Source organism: Meles meles, chromosome 17, assembly GCF_922984935.1.
Source record: "Meles meles chromosome 17, mMelMel3.1 paternal haplotype, whole genome shotgun sequence".
Classification (NCBI taxonomy): Eukaryota; Metazoa; Chordata; class Mammalia; order Carnivora; family Mustelidae; genus Meles; species Meles meles.
In genome coordinates, this window is record NC_060082.1 from 67,786,360 (window position 1) to 67,805,925 (window position 19,566).

Here is a 19,566-nt window from a genome sequence, read left to right on the forward strand (position 1 = left end):
GTCCCAATATGAAACTAAAAATAAGCCTTTGCACATGCAACTGTATACCTAAAGCAATTTACAAATTCATTACAACAAGACTATAAAATGAATAAAATTCAACAACATTGATAAGATAAAGGATGTTTGACAAAACTCAATCACCAAGTCATGGATATGGTACAGAGAGCTATGGGCCTGTTCTACTCTTCAGATTTCTGAGGAACGTTTGTTTCTACGGGATGCTCTGGTATCATTTCGCCTTCACTTGGTACAGATGTCTCTAATTGTCTTTTTTTTCTCCATCCCTCAACCTGCTACAATTATGATAGCACTACCTAGCTGCGGTGAAATAGTAAAAACAGTGCATAACCCCTGGGGACTTGGGTGCCAAACCAATATCCAGATCATCCGGAATATATGAGGGGTGTGTGAGAGATAGAGACAGAAAGAGAAAGAGAGAGAATTTTAGGTGACTTGAAAAAAAGCTTAGAATATTTTTATACTAAAGTAATGGAATCTCAGAATCAGTCCCAGATTCTCAGAATCTGCAGGCCCTATTATAAAAAGCACTGATCTGTGGGATAAGGGCCAAATTTCTCATGTTGATATCCAAGGCCTTCATTAATTTGGATCAAGTCTCTTTTCCTTTTCAGCTGTTTTGTTTTGTTTTTAAGATTTTATTTATTTGAGAGAGAGAGAGAGTGAGAGAGAGCACGAGAGGGGAGAAGGTCAGAGGGAGAAACAGACTCCCCACAGAGCTGGGAGCCCGAAGGGGGACTTGATTCGGGGACTCCAGAATCATGACCTGAACTTAAGGCAATCACTCAACCAACTGAGCCATCCAGGCGCCTGTTTTTTGTTGTTGTTGTTGTTTTTGTTTTTTAACTTCTTTTCTGCCTTACTGTCCTGTGAACATGCTCACATTTTCTCAGACCTGTGCCTTCTGTCCTTTTATACCTGGGTCACCATATGCTCCCACCTATCTACAGGCTTTCAGTACCAATTCAGGCTCTCATTTCCCCTTAAAGCTTCTGCCGTGCCTTCAGTTATCATTTGATTTTTCTCCTTTAAACTCATCCTTGGAACTCCCATATCCAGTACTTTGGCATTTCATTTTTTTGGTAATTTGCATGTTCTCTACATCATTTGACTTCAGGGGCTCTAAGGGAAAATAGTATCTTAAAGGTTGTTTGCATAATCTTCAGGATCATTGTTGATATTCCTGAAGCACTTACTAAGTGAAACAAATGATTACTGATGATGCTTGATGGTAGGGATTTAGTTTCCCTTGGTGAAATATGTGATTTCTCCTATAGAGTGTAAGCAAATAACTTTGAGGGAGAAAATTTGCAATTCTAAGAAACGAAAATGCCTTGGCAATTTTGTATTTTTGCATCCATTTGTTCTGTATTTTCAGGACTGCTGGGAAAGATCCTCATGGCTATCCGGGATGCAGGTTTTGAAATCTCAGCTATGCAGATGGTAGGTAGTTTGCAGTAACTCATCCTCTATTGATAGACTTCTTTTTTTAATATTTTGTTTTGAATTTTCTGTATGTACCTGTGAACTCAACACATTAAAAATAAAAAGGTATAGTTACTGACCTTGATAACCTTGTAATTAAAAATGTTTTTGAGGGGCGCCTGGGTGGCTCAGTGGGTTAAGCCGCTGCCTTCAGCTCAGGTCATGATCTCGGGGTCCTGGGATCGAGTCCCGCGTCGGGCTCTTTGCTCAGCAGGGAGCCTGCTTCCCTCTCTCTCTCTCTCTGCCTGCCTCCCTGCCTACCTCTCTGCCTACTTGTGATCTCTCTCTGTCAGATACATAAATAAAATCTTTAAAAAAAAAATGTTTTTGAAATTATTTTACCCATATAATCTTTCATTGAGGAAACTAAAATTCAAATGGTACGCCTAATTTAAGGTTATAAAACAGGTTTATACAGTTCTGGTGACTTTGGTTGCAATTAAATATGGATAGGAACAATGTATTTAGTTCCTACAAAGAAAAATAGAATTACATTGAGTAGTTAATACTGAGCTCTCTGTTGTTTGGTGACTAAGAGGAGAATGGAGAAAGAATCAGTTGAGATTTTTCCCTTAACTAGCGCCTTTTGCTGGTTTTTGGAGTTTCTCCTCAAAACCTTCTTTGGAGTTAGCACATTTCAGACTCTGACAGTCAACAACCCTTGACCTCCAAAGCCCCCGACTGTTCAGAACTGCCTAGTGGATGCGTTTATAGGAAACCCTTCACTGAGGAAACAATGCCCACTTCTGCCGAGCTCATACCTTTGTGTTGTACTTACCCACACACTTGACAAAATACTGGGTACAAGTTGTTACAGGAATCAGATAAACAATTTGGATTTTACAGTGTGTGAAGACCAGCAAGTTTATGCTATTTTGATAATGAAATACTGACCTTGGAGCTGAGATTTTTCTTACCAATGTAATTTATACATTTTTTTTTTTTCCTGAAAAGGAGCTGCTTTGGATTTCTGCTAAGTCTTAGATCGTCCAGAATCAGGGGTCAGGGCAGTAACTGGGATTCTGACAGTTTTGTGTCCCTAATTTGTCAGAATGCCTGCAAACCAAAAGAAGGCCAGAAATATCAACTTGTTTGCAGAGTCATCAGCAAAACTTGGAGACTAATGAGAAAGTTGATACTTGAAGAATCTTGCCTAGGATTAGAAAGAATTGTTAGCTAAAACGTTCTGAAAGATTAGCCTGTGATGTGTTCATAGGATTGTAGGACCTAAGCCTGCTTTAAAAATGTGTGTTTTGTAGAAGTTTTAGATTTAAACATTGATCTAACTCTAGGCCTGTGACCTAGCATAGTTGGCTAGAGTACATGCTTGGTGAAAACAAGAATAATAATTAAGAAAAGGATTGATTGAACCTATGAGGAAGGCATGATAGTTTAGTGGCAATCAAACTCATTCAGTTTTGGAGTCAAGAAGCTCTGTTTCTGAATTGTGGGTCAGCTGCCCTTTACACTTACGAGTCTGCTGGCCAGTGAGAACGTTATTATTTATCTCAATGGATTATTTTAGGAGTTAAATGAAATAACCTTAGGCAATGCCTTCTAGAGTTTTCAGAGAAAATTGTAAGTACATAATAAGTTATATATTCTATTATTTTGTTATATAAAATACACAGCAGGTTGTGGGACTGTAGGATAAAACACTGAAATCAAACAAAATTCACTGCCTGTAATAGTTACGTTGCCTATGAAATAAATCCTCCCAGTTTGAATTATTTCCCGGGTAGGCAAAAATTTCTCAGTGATCTTCATTTCTTTTCTTTTCTTTTTTTTTTTTTAAAGATTTTATTTATTTATTTATTTGACAGACAGAGATCATAAGCAGGCAGAGAGAGAGAGGAGAAAGCAGGCTCCCTGCTGAGCAGAGAGCCCGATGTGGGACTCAATCCCAGGACCCCAGGGTCATGACCCGAGCCGAAGGCAGCGGCTTTAACCCACTGAGCCACCCAGGCGCCCCGTGATCTTCATTTCTGGTGACAATAAAGATACAAAGTAGGGGACAAAATATTTTTTTTCCAGAGGCTATTTTTTCAGAAATTTGAGGTCTTAGTTCTTGAGACCCTAGAACTTAATGTAATTTTATTTATTATTTATTTATTAAGAGTTTTATTTATTTATTTGACAGAGAGACATCACAAGTAAGCAGAGAGGCAGGCAGAGAGAGGGGGAAGCATGCTCCCCGCTGAGCATGTAGCCTGATGTGGGGCTCGATCCTAGGACCCTGAGATCATGACCCGAGCCAAAGGCAGAGGCTTAACCCACTGAACCACCCAGCCGCCCCAATGCAATTTTATTTTTAACCAGTTTGAATCCAGCCTGGGTAAGAGTCTTCATAGGTTTATCTTACAAGCATACTCTTGCTATTCTTTTTGAATTTGGGTTTCCAGACAATTTGTGTAAATGCTTTACTGTGAACCAGACTAGGGATTTTTCTGAATGCTTGGGAGGAAAAGGGTATTATTTTTGGCTGTTACAAAAGCTGAAGTACTTTTCATTAGTAATATTTCTTGGGCCACTAATCTATCAGTAAACGACATGACATTGCATCTAAATTTTTCATGTGTGAAGAATGAATGAATGAAGTTTTATTCAAAGAGAGGTATAATGTAGTGGCTAAGAGCATGACCGGGGGGTCAGATTGATTGAGACGGAACACAGATCTGACAGTTACATGGCCTTGTGTGCTACATAACTTAGGTCATGGGGTTGTTGTGAGGAGTAAATGAGATGAGGCACGTACAGGTCCTAAAACAGTGCTTGATGCGTTAAGTACTCAGTAAATGTTACCCATTATTTTTACTAATGAGCTGATCTTTAACAACACTTTTTCTTTTATCTTTCTTTTTTTTTTTTAAGAGTTTATCTATTTATTTGACAGACCACAAGTAGGCAGAGAGGCGGGGGGAGGGAGCGGGAAGCAGGCGCCCCATCCGAGCGGAGAGCCTGATGCGGACCTCGATCCCAGGACCCTGGGACCATGACCCCAGCCGAAGGCAGACGCTTAACCCACTGAGCCACCCAGGCGCCCCTAACAACACTTTTTTGAGTACTCAATTTGTGCAAGGTTTATATTTTAAAGTAAAATATATCCAAGGGATCATAAATGCTGAGTGCTGAGTGTGGTTCATTTATGTTCTTCGGCGGTTGGCTTGATAAGTTTTGTTTTGTTTTAATCCAGTTCAGCATGGATCGGGTTAACGTTGAAGAGTTTTATGAAGTTTATAAAGGAGTGGTGTCTGAGTATAACGTAAGTATCAAAGTAAATGTCAAGCTCTGGTACTGATGACAGTTTGTGCATCTTAAATCTGGGGCATCTCAGTATAATTTATAATCATGAAAGTAGTCACGAGTCTGCCAGGTGCCGTCTGATCGTACCTAGTGACTGAGGCATTCTTATCTCTTATCTCTGAGAGCCACTGGATCAGTTTTTTAAAATCTTACTGTTTCATTTGTGAAACAGAAACATACCACAGTGCAAAAGACATTGCTGGGATATTGACACATTTGGATAGTTCTGTGGAGTTTATCATATTCTCCGGGTGGAAGACTGTCCAAAATGCCTTGGAAACTTAAAAGCAAATCATTACAGTATAACAGCATAGCAGCATTTAACGTCTACTTTAATGATATAAAGGCAAGTAGAATCATCAGAAAATGTGACTGAGTCTGAAGAAATAAGATTTAGAAGGAATTGGTCAGAAGGCAATGAAATATGTTCTTGAAAACAAATGACTGTATTCAAATAAGCCAAATATTGTTCCTTAAAATAAAACATAGTAGATATTTGATCAAAATTAGTTTCCTTCCCCCTCTTGATAGAAGTATCTTAGATACCTTTGTGCTGGTGGACAGCCTCCTCGTCTACATTTTTGACAGATTTCACTTTTTTTTTTTTTTCCCCGTAAAGTTTATTGTTCTTGACAATGAGACTAGATTCTCCTTCCCGCTTCTCTATGACTTTTCCTTTCAGCCCTCCTCAGAAAGGACAGATGCACTGGTCTGGGAACTGGCCTGAGCCTTTGTCTTATTTAGTCCTACAAAGTCAAGACCGTGACGTCTTTTTCATGTTCGGCATACTCGCGATTTCCAGCATTGTTTAGAGGAACCGGGGTGGTTTCCTTCTGTTACAGCTTCCCGAATCTTCATCTTACGAGCTGCCTTATTTTAGAGTTACGCCTTTTCTTAAACTGGAAGAATTTTAAGATGTGTTATCTCTTAATTCAATCAGTGACAGACATTCTCCATTTCTTAAATCTCTTTTATATATTTCCTTCTTTTATTTGTTCAATTTTACCTTAAAAAATATAGTTGAAAACTGCTACCGTACTCCATTCAGGTTACGTTATAGCTCTACTGCACGCAAGGTAAACCGTGGAAATGTATCTTTTGATCGTCCACTTTTATTTTCATGCCATGTCACGTGGTATTGAATTTGGTAACAAATAGTTGAGGGCACGAGTGTTGTGCACACATCTGAGGTGGGCCATATTTCCCTTTGGAAAATAACTTTTAAAAAAACCCCTCATCTCCTACTTCATGTCTCCTATATTGTGCCTTAAAGTACTATGCATGTAATTTATTTTTATGTAATATTTATTCTTAGGGTTTTTTTTTTTCTTTTGATTTGGGGGATTCTAGAGTAAAAAGAAAAACATCACTGGGTAGATGTGTCATTTTCCCCAAGACATCAGGGATTTGAATGACAGTAGCAATATCACACTGTGACGGCAGGCTGTGCCAGAATGAATGGTGCTGATGTGCTTTCTTCTGTCTGATACTCAGTAGGACAGTCTCTGGAACCACTGTTTAAATCTCGTGATATTAGTAACAGAGTATATGGGCTGTTTGGGAAGAAAAAAGCTACATTATTTCAGTGTTAGCCTTGTCAGCCATATTTAGGAATGCTTATCATTTTTTATTCAGCTTGAAATGGTTTATTCAGTGTAAAACAAATATTCCAAGTCGTGATTGGTTGAGAGTGTTCTGCTAATGGGAGACTGGACAGTATATGTGAACCGGAGCATTACCTGGTACCTTTACGAGATATTCTGTGTCTATATGATATAAAACTCTATTGAAACTAAGGAAAGTTTCTTTGAAAATTTTCTCCAGAGGGAAATAAGAATGCTTTTATCCCAGTAGTATTTTGTTAAAGTAACTAATATTCTTATGAATATTCTTATTCTAGTGCTTTTAAAAGTGCTTTTCGCATTTATAATTCAGTTTTGTTCAGAGGAAGTTGCGTGAGGATCTGTGTGCATACACTGCACGTACATGCGGTTGAAGTCTCTGTCATTGGTTCACTGGGGACACCAAAAGTCAGGTAGCAGGTACGGAGTCTCACTTGCTGTTGTGACCATTGTATTTCCCAGAAGGCCTCTTACTTCTCAGGACAGTTGATATTCAGGACTTGAGTTTAAGCTCAAGGAAGAGGTAAATATTTAAACACTGCATACAGTCTAATTCAAGAAGACGACCCTGTGAAATCATCTGAAGAGGCAACATAGTCTAAAGGGACAAAAACATGTGATTTGATTCTTACTCTGACTTTTTAAAAAATTAATTTATTTATTTGATAGAGAGAGAGATCACAAGTAGGCAGAGAGGCAGGCAGAAGGAGGGAGGGGAGGAAGCAGGCTCCCTGCTGAGCAGAGAGCCTGATGTGGGGCTCGATTCCAGGACCCTGAGACTATGACCTGAGGTGAAGGCAGAGGCTTAACCCACTGAGCCACCCAGGCGACCCTTGATGGAATCCTTTTGCCGACATGTTTTTTTCTGTCCATTTTGTACATTTGCATAGCCCTTTATGTCTGTATTTTTAATGGTATTTTTGATTAACCCTGAAAGACAAGCAGAGAGGCAAAAGAAAGAAAGGCAGGCAGAATTCACCCTCTCTTTTTGGATGGCAGGTTGCTGCTGCCTTCTGCCCCTACTGAGAACTCGGCTCTTGACATTTATGTGTGGGCAGTACTTCAGTGTCGTGAGACAGGAAATCAGACTCAACATAATTATCCATTATCCACAAGAAATCAATTACATATGACCTTTGCAAAATAGCAAAGTGACTTCAGGGGGACACCTTTAGGAATTCTAATGAGTAGGGTTCTGTGTGCTGTATTAATTGTGATGCTCTTTCCTTCCTCTTTTAACTTCTGGCATTTCTATTAGATGCGATGACTGAGTTCCAGTTAATATTTAAATACTGTTCTGTAATAAATTACCTTTATTTTACTTGGTCATTGTGTATCATAAACTCTCCAAAGTCATTGGAGTGGCTTGCACGTCCCTGCGGGGTCTGAGCCCTTCTCTCACCGCTTTCCTATGGTCTTGCTTCGGCTCCCAAGACCCCCTCCCGTGCCGATCTTCATACATACAACTGCACTTCCGCCTCAGAGTCTTGGTGTTTATTTTCACTGCCTCCTGAAGTACTTTTTCCCCATGTACGGAAGAAAAGAACATTCGTTGAGCGTCCCAGACGCTATGAGAGCCACTTTTCTTCGATGGTGTTTTCATCATACACTTCGCATACAGCTAGGAACCTTCAGAGAGTTTCCGTCTTCCGTGTCCCTCCGTATGTGCCACGGTTGTCACATGTCTCCATTTCTGTTTCTAGTATAAACCCTCTAATGCGTTTTTAATATTTTTGCTTTAAATAATCAGTTATCTTTCACACCAACTAAAAAACGTAAACAGTGTTTACCATTGTTTTGTATAGATCCTTATTTTTGTCTGGTACTTTTTTTTCCCTTCTGTCTAAGGAACTTCCTTTAACATTTTGCTGCTGGTAGTGAATTCTTTCACATTTTGTCTGTCTGAAAAAGTTATTTTTCCTTCATTTGTGGAAAATACCGTCCAGAGAGCCTGGGTGGCCCAGTTGGTTAAGTGTCCAACTCTTGTTCCAGCTGTGGTTGTGATCCCTGCATGGGGCTCTGCTCTGGGCGTGGAGCCTGCTTAAGTTTCCCTCCCTCACCCTCTCTCTCTTCCTCTCCCTGCCCTTTTCTCTCTCTCTCAAAAAACAAGCAAACAAACAAAAACCTTTCTACCTGGGTATAGAATTATAGATTGACAAATTTTTGTTGTTGTAATTTACATCTTCTACTGTTTGATGTCTTCTTTTTTGCAGAGGGTTATTTTAAGGGATTTTTGTTATTAGGGTTTTTTAGTTTTAGCGAGATTAATTATTGGCTCACTGTATTCTGCATTTATTCTCCTTGGACTCTGTTGGATCCGTTGGCTTATGAGTTTTATCAAATTCTTGGAATCCTTATCTGTTCCTCACCCCTTTTTTCTTTTTCTGGGACTCTCAACTATGTACATATTAGACAGCTTGTTGGAAAAACAATTACCATGGGACATTTTTATTTAATCTTCTTTCTCTCTGTGCTTGCTTTTGAGTAATTAGTATTTCATGTCTTAATTCTATTGTCCTTCTGTGGTATTTTGTTTTGCTTATCCCATCCAGTGTATTTAATTCGGATATAGTTTTCATCCCTAGAAGTTCCATAATGGTGCCCCATTATTTATTTTTATTTTTTAAAAGATTTTATTTATTTATTGTTGAGTCTTTTTAGCATCATTGATTTTCTCTGCACCGTGTCCATGTTTTCTTCCTCTAACTTGTATATATAGCCTCTTAACATTCTGTGTAGCCAACATCACTTCTGCCATTGCTACATCTGTATCAATTTATTGAGTTTTCTTTTAGTGATGGTTCATATTTTCTTATTTCTTTGCATGCCTAGTAATTTTTATTGGATCTGGATAATGTGAAATTTGTGATGTTACGTGGTATGTATATCATGTTGCTTTGAAGAGTTCTTGCCATCGTTTTGGCCCTCACTGAATGATTAGGATCAGTTTGACCATTTGAAGGCTTGCTTTGAGGCTTGCAGGGGATACAGAGCACTCGGTACAGAAGGCCAACTCTTACACCGTGCCTTCTGGAGACTCTACCTGGTGTACTGTGCGCATCGGCATGTATCGCATCAGGGCTTCCCGCTCCAGCTAGTGCAAGTGCAGAGTCTTCTCAGCCTCGTCTCTCTCTGTGAACGGTTTCACTTAACTGCTTCTGGCAGTTCTCTTCTTGGCTCTGAGTAGTTTCTTCCGCACGTATATAGACTCCTAGCCAAAGACTCGGGTGAACTTCTCTGCAGATCGCCATAGCTTACTTTCCCCGGGTTCTCTCACGTCCTCCCGTAATCTGTCTCGCTCATTAGAATGGAGCTAGAGCAACAGGGTCTCCCCGAACTCCCATCTTTGTTTCTTCTGCTCAGTGAGGATGTTGGGCTCTGTTGTGTTTTCTATCTGTGTCCCGTTGTCTGGAAAATTCCTCCAGGAAGTAAGATGGGGCAGTCGTGTGGCTTCCTTCGTTTGGTTCTCTTCCATCAGGAGTCATAATGCTGTGCTGCTGTTTGAGACCCGTTGTTTCATACATATTGTCTCATTTCTAGGTGTTCAGTGTGAGACAGTCTGGTCCCTGTTTTCTTCATTTCTGAAAATGATTATGATTTTAAACGTGTCTTTGGAAGAAACACTTTGAAATTTATATCTTTAGAAATGTTCATTTGATAGGACTTTGTGTAAGAGGAGAGGCCTTTAAAAGGAACATGTATTACATGCTCATTTCACGAGTGGAAGAGTCACGTGCTTAAGCCATGCATTAATGTGATGCAGTGGTAGGAGCTGGACGAGGGAACGTTTCCAAAACACATTTTTGCAGGAGAAATGGACAGGATTGGGGAGCCGCTTGGCATGTGGGGTCAGGGGGATTCAAAGATAACTAAGATTTTAAGATTTGGAATAGTGATGCAATTAAAAGAGGATGAGTAAAAGGTTATTAATTTTTACTAATTTTTACGTGTTCTTTTACATTGTACATCTCAGGAGATGGTGACAGAAGTGTGTTCCGGCCCTTGCGTGGCAATGGAGATTCAACAAAACAACCCTGCAAAGACATTTCGAGAATTCTGTGGACCTGCTGATCCTGTAAGTTAGTGTTTAAAATACTAATCAAGCTTGTTTTATTCACTAGCTAAGTATCTTGGCAGGTTTTTGTTTTGTTTTGTTTTTAAATATTATTTTTTTATAAACATATAATGTATTATTAGCCCCAGGGGTACAGGTCTGTGAATCGCCAGGTTTACACACTTCACAGCACTCACCATAGCACGTACCCTCCCCAATGTCCATAACCTCACTCCCCTCTCCCTTAGCAGGTTTGATAGTTTTAGTTTGTTCTTTAAAAGAACTGATATAAAAATGACTAAATCAGATGAATTTTTATTCAGAACAGCATTTTGAAAAATTTTTTATATAATATTCCAAGAAAAAGTAAATTTTTTATTAGCCTGCTAACACTATAGGATGGGCAGAAAGCTTTATTGTGGCATTTTCTTTTATTGTCTTCTTGCTATATTGTCTAGATAAATAAATTCATCAAGCCCTCTGGTAGAAATTATCTAAGATACTAATTATCCTTGGACACTGGGGGACTCTAAGCAAAGCTCTCAGTGTACAGAATATTGGCACGATGGCCTCACACTGTAAATGCGAGCCATGGTACTCACGTGAAACCTGATATTCTCCAGTACGCTTTCCATTTTGCTTCGGGTTTTCTTCATATAGACATTGGGCGGAAAAAGGGGTGAAAAGGAAGGGGATGGACCTAAAAAGGAGAAGTCAGCATTAGAATCCGTATGAGCAATCTCCCCGCAGATGTTAAAAGCTGAGTGGTAGTATGGGAAGCAGTACTGATTTTCAACACTGTAATTTCTTGAAAGATTTGATTGATTGATTGATTGATTGGAGAGAGAGCTCATGAGCCAGGGGAGGGGCAGGAGGGGAGAGAGAGAGGGACAAGCATACTGCACGCTAAGTGTGGAGCTGACCTGGGGCTCAATCTCATGACCCTGAGATCATGACCTGAGCTGAAACCAAGAGTCCTATGCTTAATGTGCCGAGCCACCCAGCTGTCCCTAACTATAATTTAAATTCATTCTCTTTCCTTTATTTTACTATCTCTTGTAAATAGTTTGTTGGATATGAGCGTCTAGTTTACTTAGTCCAGCAGCGTTTGTGGAGTTCCCGTAGATGGTGGGTAGTAAGTAACAACACCTTTTAAGAAATCGGCTTGTGTGAGTGCTTGCTGCTGGAGTAGGTTCTGTAGGGGAGAGTAATACACCTGTTCTCAGAGATTGAAGAGCACGCACGTAACGATCTTTTAGAAAACTTGCTGAGAAATGTACGATAAGGACTAAAATGTTATTAATACAAGTAAAATGTAAATGTTGAAGGATTGTCTAGTAAAAGGAGCAAATGATGTGACCTGGAGAAAATTGAGAAAACTTACTTAGAGGAAGAGAGTTGTGCACAGGGATTTTAAAGACGAGTGAGGGGCAGGAAGAGAATGGGGAAGACTCTGAAGCATGTGCAAAGGCAACATGAAGGAATTTACAAACTTACTGTGGTGTACAGCAAGGATATTTGCTTGGCTCAATAGGAAGTGCATACCTGAAAGCACAAGGAAATCAGTTTTTTAGACAGAGGAAAACGGTAGCAGATGCTGGTAGAGATGAGTGTGAGATGGATGGCCTTAAAGGCCAGGCTAAAACTGTGGTTTCTGTGTGAGCGGAATTCCAGGTGGTAGGAAATAGCAGTTTCTCGTATTTAGCTTGGTTGTGAGCATATGGAGTCTTTCTCTTAATGCAACAAGAGCGAACTAAATTGGAAGAGATTAAAGGTAGGAGCTCTAGAAGCAGTTACGAGCAGACCTGATGACACCATTTTTATTTTTAATTATTATTTTGTTATGTTAGTCACCATACAGTACATTATTAGTGTTTGTTATAGTGTTCCATGAGCCATTGTTTGCGTATAACACCCAGTGCTCTAATGCAATACGTGCCCTCCTTAATACCCATCACTGAGCTAACCCATCCCCCCACACCCCTCCCCTCTGAAACCCTCAGATTGTTTGTCCCAGAGTTCATAGTCTCTCATGGTCTGTCTTCCACTCCAATCCCCATTCATTTTCCCCTTCCATCTCCTAGTGTCTTCCATGCCTTTCCTTATATAGTTCCACAAATAAGTGAAGTCATATGATAATTGACTTTCTCTGTTTGACTCATTTCACGCAGGATAATCTCCAGTCCCATCTATGTTGGTGCACATGTTGGGTATTCATCCTTTCTGATGGCTGAGAATATTCCATTGTATATATGGACCACTCTTCTTTATCCATTCTTCTGTTGAAGAGTATCTCAGCTCCTTCCACAGTTTTCCTATTGTGGACTTCATTGCTGTGAACATTGGGGTGCACGTGGCCTTTCTTTTCACTATATCTGTATTTTTGTGGTAAATAATCACTAGTGCGTCATAGGGTAGCTGCGTCATAGGGTAGCTCTATTTTTAACTTTTTGAGGACTGTCCACACTGTTTTCCAGGGTGGCTGCACCAACTTGCATTCCCACCAACAGTGTAAGAGGATTCCCCTTTCTCCACACATCACCAATATTTGTTGTTTCCTGCCTTGTAAATTTCTGCCATTCTAACTGATACAAGGTGTATCTCAATGTGGTTTTGATTTGAATTTCCCTGATGGCTAATGGTATTGAACATTTTTTTCATGTGTCTGTTAGCCATTTGTATGTCTTCTTTGGAGAAATGTCTGCTCATGTCTTCTGCCCATTTCTTGACTGGATTATTTGTTTTTTGGGTGTCAAGTTGGAGAAGTTCTTTATCGATCTTGAATAACAGCCTTTTATCCATAGTGCTGATGGCACCATTAGAAAAAGAGTTGGCAGGATCTACTTTCTATCTTTCCAGGGAGAAGGAAGAGTAGAAATAAGTATTAAATGTGGTTGTGAAAGAGTGATTATTAAAATGTGATCTGATGTAGAGGACCTTAAGAGAAAATGGTGATTGTTGAGTGTTTATTGATTATTAGTCATAAGAAATTAGAAAGGGATACTTTTTGGTTACATGAATAAACAGATCTTGATGTTTGCTATTTTTATATCTGATTTCTGTTGGCCAGGACAGGGTTTTGTTTATTGGTTTTTTAAGATAATTAGAATTGTGAGTGACAAATAGGCAAATTAAAGAGATAAAAACTACAACAAAAATAGAATGAGTATGTTCATTTTTCATTCATTCCATAACTATTTACTGAATCTGTGCTAGTATCTGTGAATATGTAGATTGAAGTCTCAAAGAACTTACGGTGTGTGAGTGAGCAGTATGTATAAGTGGCTGATTTTCACGTTCCATGGCAATTGCAGTGTTAGATGCTTGCACTGGGTACGATGGGAGCCTAGAACATTAGCACTTAGCTAAGACTGGGAGGGGCAAAATAGCATCAGGGAGACCTCTTGAAGAACATGACTTCTGAGGGGAATTGCAAGGAATGACTAGAACTTAGCTAAGTGAAGAAGGAAATGATATGATGGAACTTAGGGAAGAATAAAACAGATTGCTTTTAGGCTACAGTAAGATCTTTATCGTTACTGTAGTTGAAGTATTCGGCAGTGAATGACAGAGAATGAAGATCATCAGGAAGGAGTTTGGAAGAGGAGGAGTCCTGATAACAGAAGTTTGCTGATGACCTCTCTTTCTAGATTTATATTCAGTGAACATTTACAGAGTGAATAGTATATACAGGGCTTGATCCCATGGCTGGGCCTTAAGAAAGAAGACAGAACAAGGTATCTTTCCTTAAAGAGCTCATAATCTCATGAGAGTTTAGTTTGGAACCTCTTCCAAGATCCTAAGTCTTCCCTCATTAAGCATAGTTGGAATTACTCTGCTATTTTTTTTTTTTTTTTCATTTTAGTTGTCCATAAGCCCCTTATAGTATTACAAAAAATTGTACTAATAGGAATATTAAAATTTGGTATGAATTTAACATATAAAATGTTAATAATGTTTGTCTTGCGTGGTCGAAATATGATAATGTTAAATTCCACTTTCCTTTATTTTACCAGTTTTCCTTAAAGTACTTCTGTTACTTTTAGAGTAAGAATAATGCCTTTTAGGGATGCTTAGGTGGCTCAGTCAGTTAAGTGTCTGCCTTTGGCTCAGGTCGTGACCCCAGGGTCCTGGGATCAGCGGGGAGCCTGCTTCTTCCTCCGCCTGCCACTCCCCCTGCTGGTGCACTCTCTGACAAGTAAATAAAATCTAAAAAAAAAAAAAAAAAAAAAAAAGAATAATACCTTTTATTTTTTCATAAAACTTGAAGTGAATGAACTTTTTTTAAAAAAAGATTTTATTTATTTATTTGACAGAGAGATCACAAGCAGGCAGAGAAGGAGGGGGAAGCAGGCTTCCTGCTGAGCAGAGAGCCTGATGCGGGGCTGGATCCCAGGACCCTGAGATCATGACCTGAGCTTAAGGCAGAGGCTTAACCCATTGAGCCACCCAGGTGCCCCATGAATGAAGTTTTAATTGAGGACTTGGTCCTGATTTAGGATGGATTCTCCTCTTGAGTCTCAGAGTCTTGAATTATATATAAGTGCAGGTGCAGGATGTTAACCAGGATCATGTGCCTTTGGTGGTTATCAAAGGAGTGGTGAGATTGGGCATCCTTGTTTTAGTCCTTATATAAGAGAAAAAACCTTTCACCATTGATATAATGCTTGCTGTGGCCTTGCCAAATATGGCATTTACTGTTTCTGATTTACTACCAAATTTTCTTGAGAGTTTTTAATCCTGAAAGGAAGTTGTATTTTGTCAACTATTTTTTCTCCATCTATTGGGATGATGATATGATTTTTTTTTCTTCCATTCTGTTAATGTGATGTACTCTCTTATTGATTGGTGTATATTGATTCATCCTGGCATCCCAGGTATAAAGCCCACTTGATCATGGCATGATTGAATGTGGTGTTGAATTCATCTTGCTAATATTTTGTTGAAAATGTTTGCCTCCATATTTATCAGGATTATTGGCCTGTAGTTTTCTTCGCTCGTAGTGTCATTATTTGGCTTTGAGATTAGGGTAATGCCATCTTCATATAATGGGTTTGGGAGTACTCCTTCCATTTCAATTTTTTGGAAGAGTTTGAGAAGGGTCGGTGTTAATTCTTCTTTAAATATTTGGTAGATTTTACCAGGAGAATTATCTGGTCTTGGGCTTTTCTTTGTTGGGAGATTTTTGATTTCTCATTCAATCTCATTATTGGTATCTTCAGATTTTCTATTTTGTTATGATTCAGTCTTAGAAGTTTTAATATTTCTGGGAATTAATTTCTTCTAGGTTGTCTAGTTAATTGGCATATAATTATAATAGTTTTTTTGATTCTTTATATTCTTTGGTATCAGTTGTAATATCTCCTCTTTCATGTCTGGTTTTGTTTATTTAAGTCATTTCTCTTTTAGTAATCTAGCTAAAGGTTTGTTATTTTTTTTTATCAGTTCAAAAAAAGGAGGTTTTGGTTTCATTGGTCTTTTTTTATTGCTTTTGTGGTTTCTATTTCATTTCTTTCTTTTCTGATCTTTGTTAATTTTCTTTCTTCTGATAAGTTTGGGCTTAGTTTTTTTTTTCTGATTTCTTGAGGTGTAAAGTTAGGTTGTTTATTGGAGATCTTTCTTGTTTTTTTTGGCATAGGTGCTTATTGCTATGAACTCCCTCTTAGATTTGCCTTTGCTGTAACCCATAATTTTTGGTATGTGTGTTTCCATATTCATTTAAGATCTTTTTTTATTTCACTTTTTATTTCTTTGACCAATTGGTTGTCCAGTAATATGTTTAATTTCCATGTATTTATAAATTTCCAGTTTTCTTTGTGTTATTGATTTCTAATTGCATGCTATTCTGGTAAGAAAAGATACTTGATATACTTTAAGATTAATTAAAATTACTAAGGCTTGTTTTGTAACCTATCATATGATATATCTTGGGGAATGTTCTGTGGGCACTTGAGAAGAAGGCATATTCTGTTCCTTTTGGGTGAAATATTCTGTATATGTCTCTTAGGTCCCTTTGGTCTAAAGTATGGTTCAAGTTGAATGTTTCATTATTGATTTACTCTCTGGATAATCTGTTCTTTACTGAAAGTGGAGTATTGATGTCCCTTGCTTTTATTCTATTGTCGTCTGTTGATCTCCCTTCAGATCTGTTAGTATTTACTTAATATATTTAAGGTGTTCCAAAGTGAGGGGCATATATATTTACAATGGTTATATTTCCCTGGTGATTTAACCATTTTATCAGTATATAATGACTCTTTAATTAAATTTTTAACTTTAATTCCAGTGTAGTTAACATGCAGTGTTTTATTACTTTCAGGTGTACAATATAGTGATTTAGCAATTTTGTACATTCTACTCAACACTCAACATGATAAGTATATCTTTAATCTCCATCACCCATTTCACCATCGCCCCATCTACCTCTCCTCTGGTGACCATCAGTTTGTTTTCTATAAGTAAGAGTCTCTTTGTTGGTTTGTGTCTCTCTCTTTCTCTTTCTCTTTCTCTCTGTCTCTCTCTCTCTCTTTTTTTTTTTTTTTGGTTCATTCATTTTGTCTCTTAAATTGCACGTGAGTGAAATCATGTGGTATTTGCCGTTCTCTGATTGATTTATTTTCCTTAGTACTATACTCCCTAATTCCATCCATATTGTAGCAAATGGCAAGAGTTCATTCTTTTCTATGGCTGAATAATATTTCATTTTATATGTATACACACACACACACACACACACACACACACACACATCACATCTTTATTCATCTAGCTATGAACACTTGGGTTGCTTCCGTAGTTTGAATATTATAAATAATGCTGCCCTAAACACAGGGGTGCATGTATTTCTCTGAATTAGTGTTTTTGTATTTTGGGGGTGAACACCTAGTAGTGTGCTTTCTGGATTGTAGGGTAATTATATTTTTAATTTTTGGGGGGAACCTCCATAACTCTTCCACTGTGGCCATAGTATAGTAGTTCATAGTCCCACCAACAGTGCCCAAGATTTTCTTTTTTCCCACATCCTTGCCAACACTTGTTTCTTGTGTTTTTTGATTATCGTCATTGTGACAGGTGTGAAGTGATATCCATTGTAGTTTTGATTTGTAGTTCCCTGATGAGTGATCTTGAGCATCTTTTATGGTGTCCGTTGGCTGTGTCTCCTGCTCATTTTTTTTTTTAAGATTTTATTTATTTATTTGAGAGAGAGAGAGAGAAAAAACATGAGAAATGGGATGGTCAGAGGGAGAAGCAGACTTCCCGCCAAGCAGGGAGCCCAATGTGGGACTCGATCCCGGGACTCCAGGATCGTGACCTGAGCCGAAGGCGGTTGCTCAACCAACTGAGCCAACCAGGTGCCCTCCTACCCATTTTTTATATGGGTTATTTGTTTTTTGGGTGTTGAGCTGTATCAGTTCTTTATATACTTTGAATGCTAACTTTATCAGCTATGTCATTTGCAAATATCTTCTCCCATTCAGTAGGTTGCCTTGTAGTTTTGTTGATTGTTCCTATGTTGTGCAGTCACTTTTTATTGTTGCTTTTATTTCCTTTCTCTCAGGAGACATAGATAGAAAAATTGTCCTTATGGCTAATGTCAAAGAAATTACTGCCTGTGCTCACTTCAAGGATTTCTATGGTTTTAGGTCTCATATTTAGGTCTTTAATCCATTTTCAGTGTTTTTGTGTGTGTGGTGAAAGAAAGTGGTCCAATTTCATTGTTTTGAATGTTGCTGTCCAGCTTTCCCAACACCATTTGTTTGAAGAGACGATCTTTTTCCCGTTGGGTATTCTTTCTTGCTTTGTTGAAGATGAATTGGCCATGTAACTGTGGGTTTACTTCTGGATTTTCTATTCTGTTCCATGGATCTCTGTCTGTTTTTATGCCAGTACCATACTGTTTTGAATACTGCAGCTTTGTAATATAACTTGAAGTCTGGAGTTGATACCTCCAGTTTCGTTTTTCTTTTTCAAGATTGCTTGGGCTATTTGGGGTCTTTTGTGGCTCCATACAACTTTTAGGATTGTTTATTATAGTTCTGTGAAAAATGCTATTGGTATTTTTATGGTATTTAATGTGTAGATTGTTTTGGGTGATACAGACATTTTAACAATATTTGTTCTTCCAACCCCTGAGCATGGAATATCTTTCTGTTTCTTTGTGTTATCTTCGATTTTTCATCACTGTTTAATAATTTTCAGAGTATAGTTCTTTCACCTTTTTGGTTACGTTTATCCCTAGGTGTTTTATTTTTGGTGCAATCGTAAGTAGGACTGTTTTCTTACTTTCACTTTCTGCTACTCCATTATTAGTGCATAGGAATGCAACATTCCTGCACATTGGTTTTGTATCGTACAGATTTACTGAATTTATTTATCAGTTCTAGTAATTGTTCAGTGGAGTCTTTTGTGTTTTCTATATATCCTATCACATCATCTGCAAGTAGTGAAAGTTTTATCTCTTCCTTACCAATTTGGATGCCTTTTATTTGTTTTTGTTGTCTAATTGCTGTGTCTAGGACTTCAGTACTATGTTGAATAAAAGTAGTGAGAGTGGACATCCTTGTCTTGTTCCTGACCGGAGGGGAAAAGCTTTCAGTTTTTCCCCATTGGGTATGTTGTTGGCTGTCAGTTTTTCATATATGACCTTTATTATTTTTTAATATACATCCTAACCAGTTTGTCCATTTAATTTAATTTTTTTCAGTGTTCCAGTGTTCATTGTTTATACACCACACCCAGTGCTCCATGGATATGTGCCCTCCTTACTGTATGTGCCCTACTTACACCAGGCTCACCCAACCCCCCACCCTTCTCCCCTCCAAAACCCTCAGTTTGTTTCTCAGAGTCTACAGTCTCTCATGGTTTGTCTGTGTTGAAGTATGTTCCCTCTAGACTAAGCTTGTTGAGAGTTGTTATTGTGAATGGATGTTGTACTTTGCCAAATGATTTTTCTGTATCTATTGAAATGATGATTAATGGTTTTTATCTTTTCTCTTATGATGTGTTGTATCACATTGATTAATTTATGGATGTCAGTGTATCCTTGCATCCTGCGAACAAATCCCACTTGATTTGATCATG

At 38.3% G+C, this 19,566-nt stretch overlaps 1 protein-coding gene across 5 annotated transcripts in view; it reads left to right on the forward strand.

The window, feature by feature from the left end:
• NME7 (NME/NM23 family member 7) overlaps positions 1–19,566 on the forward strand; it is a 210,880-nt gene that overhangs the window by 70,995 nt on the left and 120,319 nt on the right. For all 5 annotated transcript variants that reach the window (XM_045982773.1, XM_045982774.1, XM_045982775.1 and 2 more), the window contains exons 8-10: positions 1,400–1,464; positions 4,700–4,768; positions 10,405–10,506. In XM_045982773.1, coding sequence (XP_045838729.1) covers positions 1,400–1,464; positions 4,700–4,768; positions 10,405–10,506 — 236 coding nt within the window. The remainder of the gene's footprint in view (positions 1–1,399; positions 1,465–4,699; positions 4,769–10,404; positions 10,507–19,566) is intronic.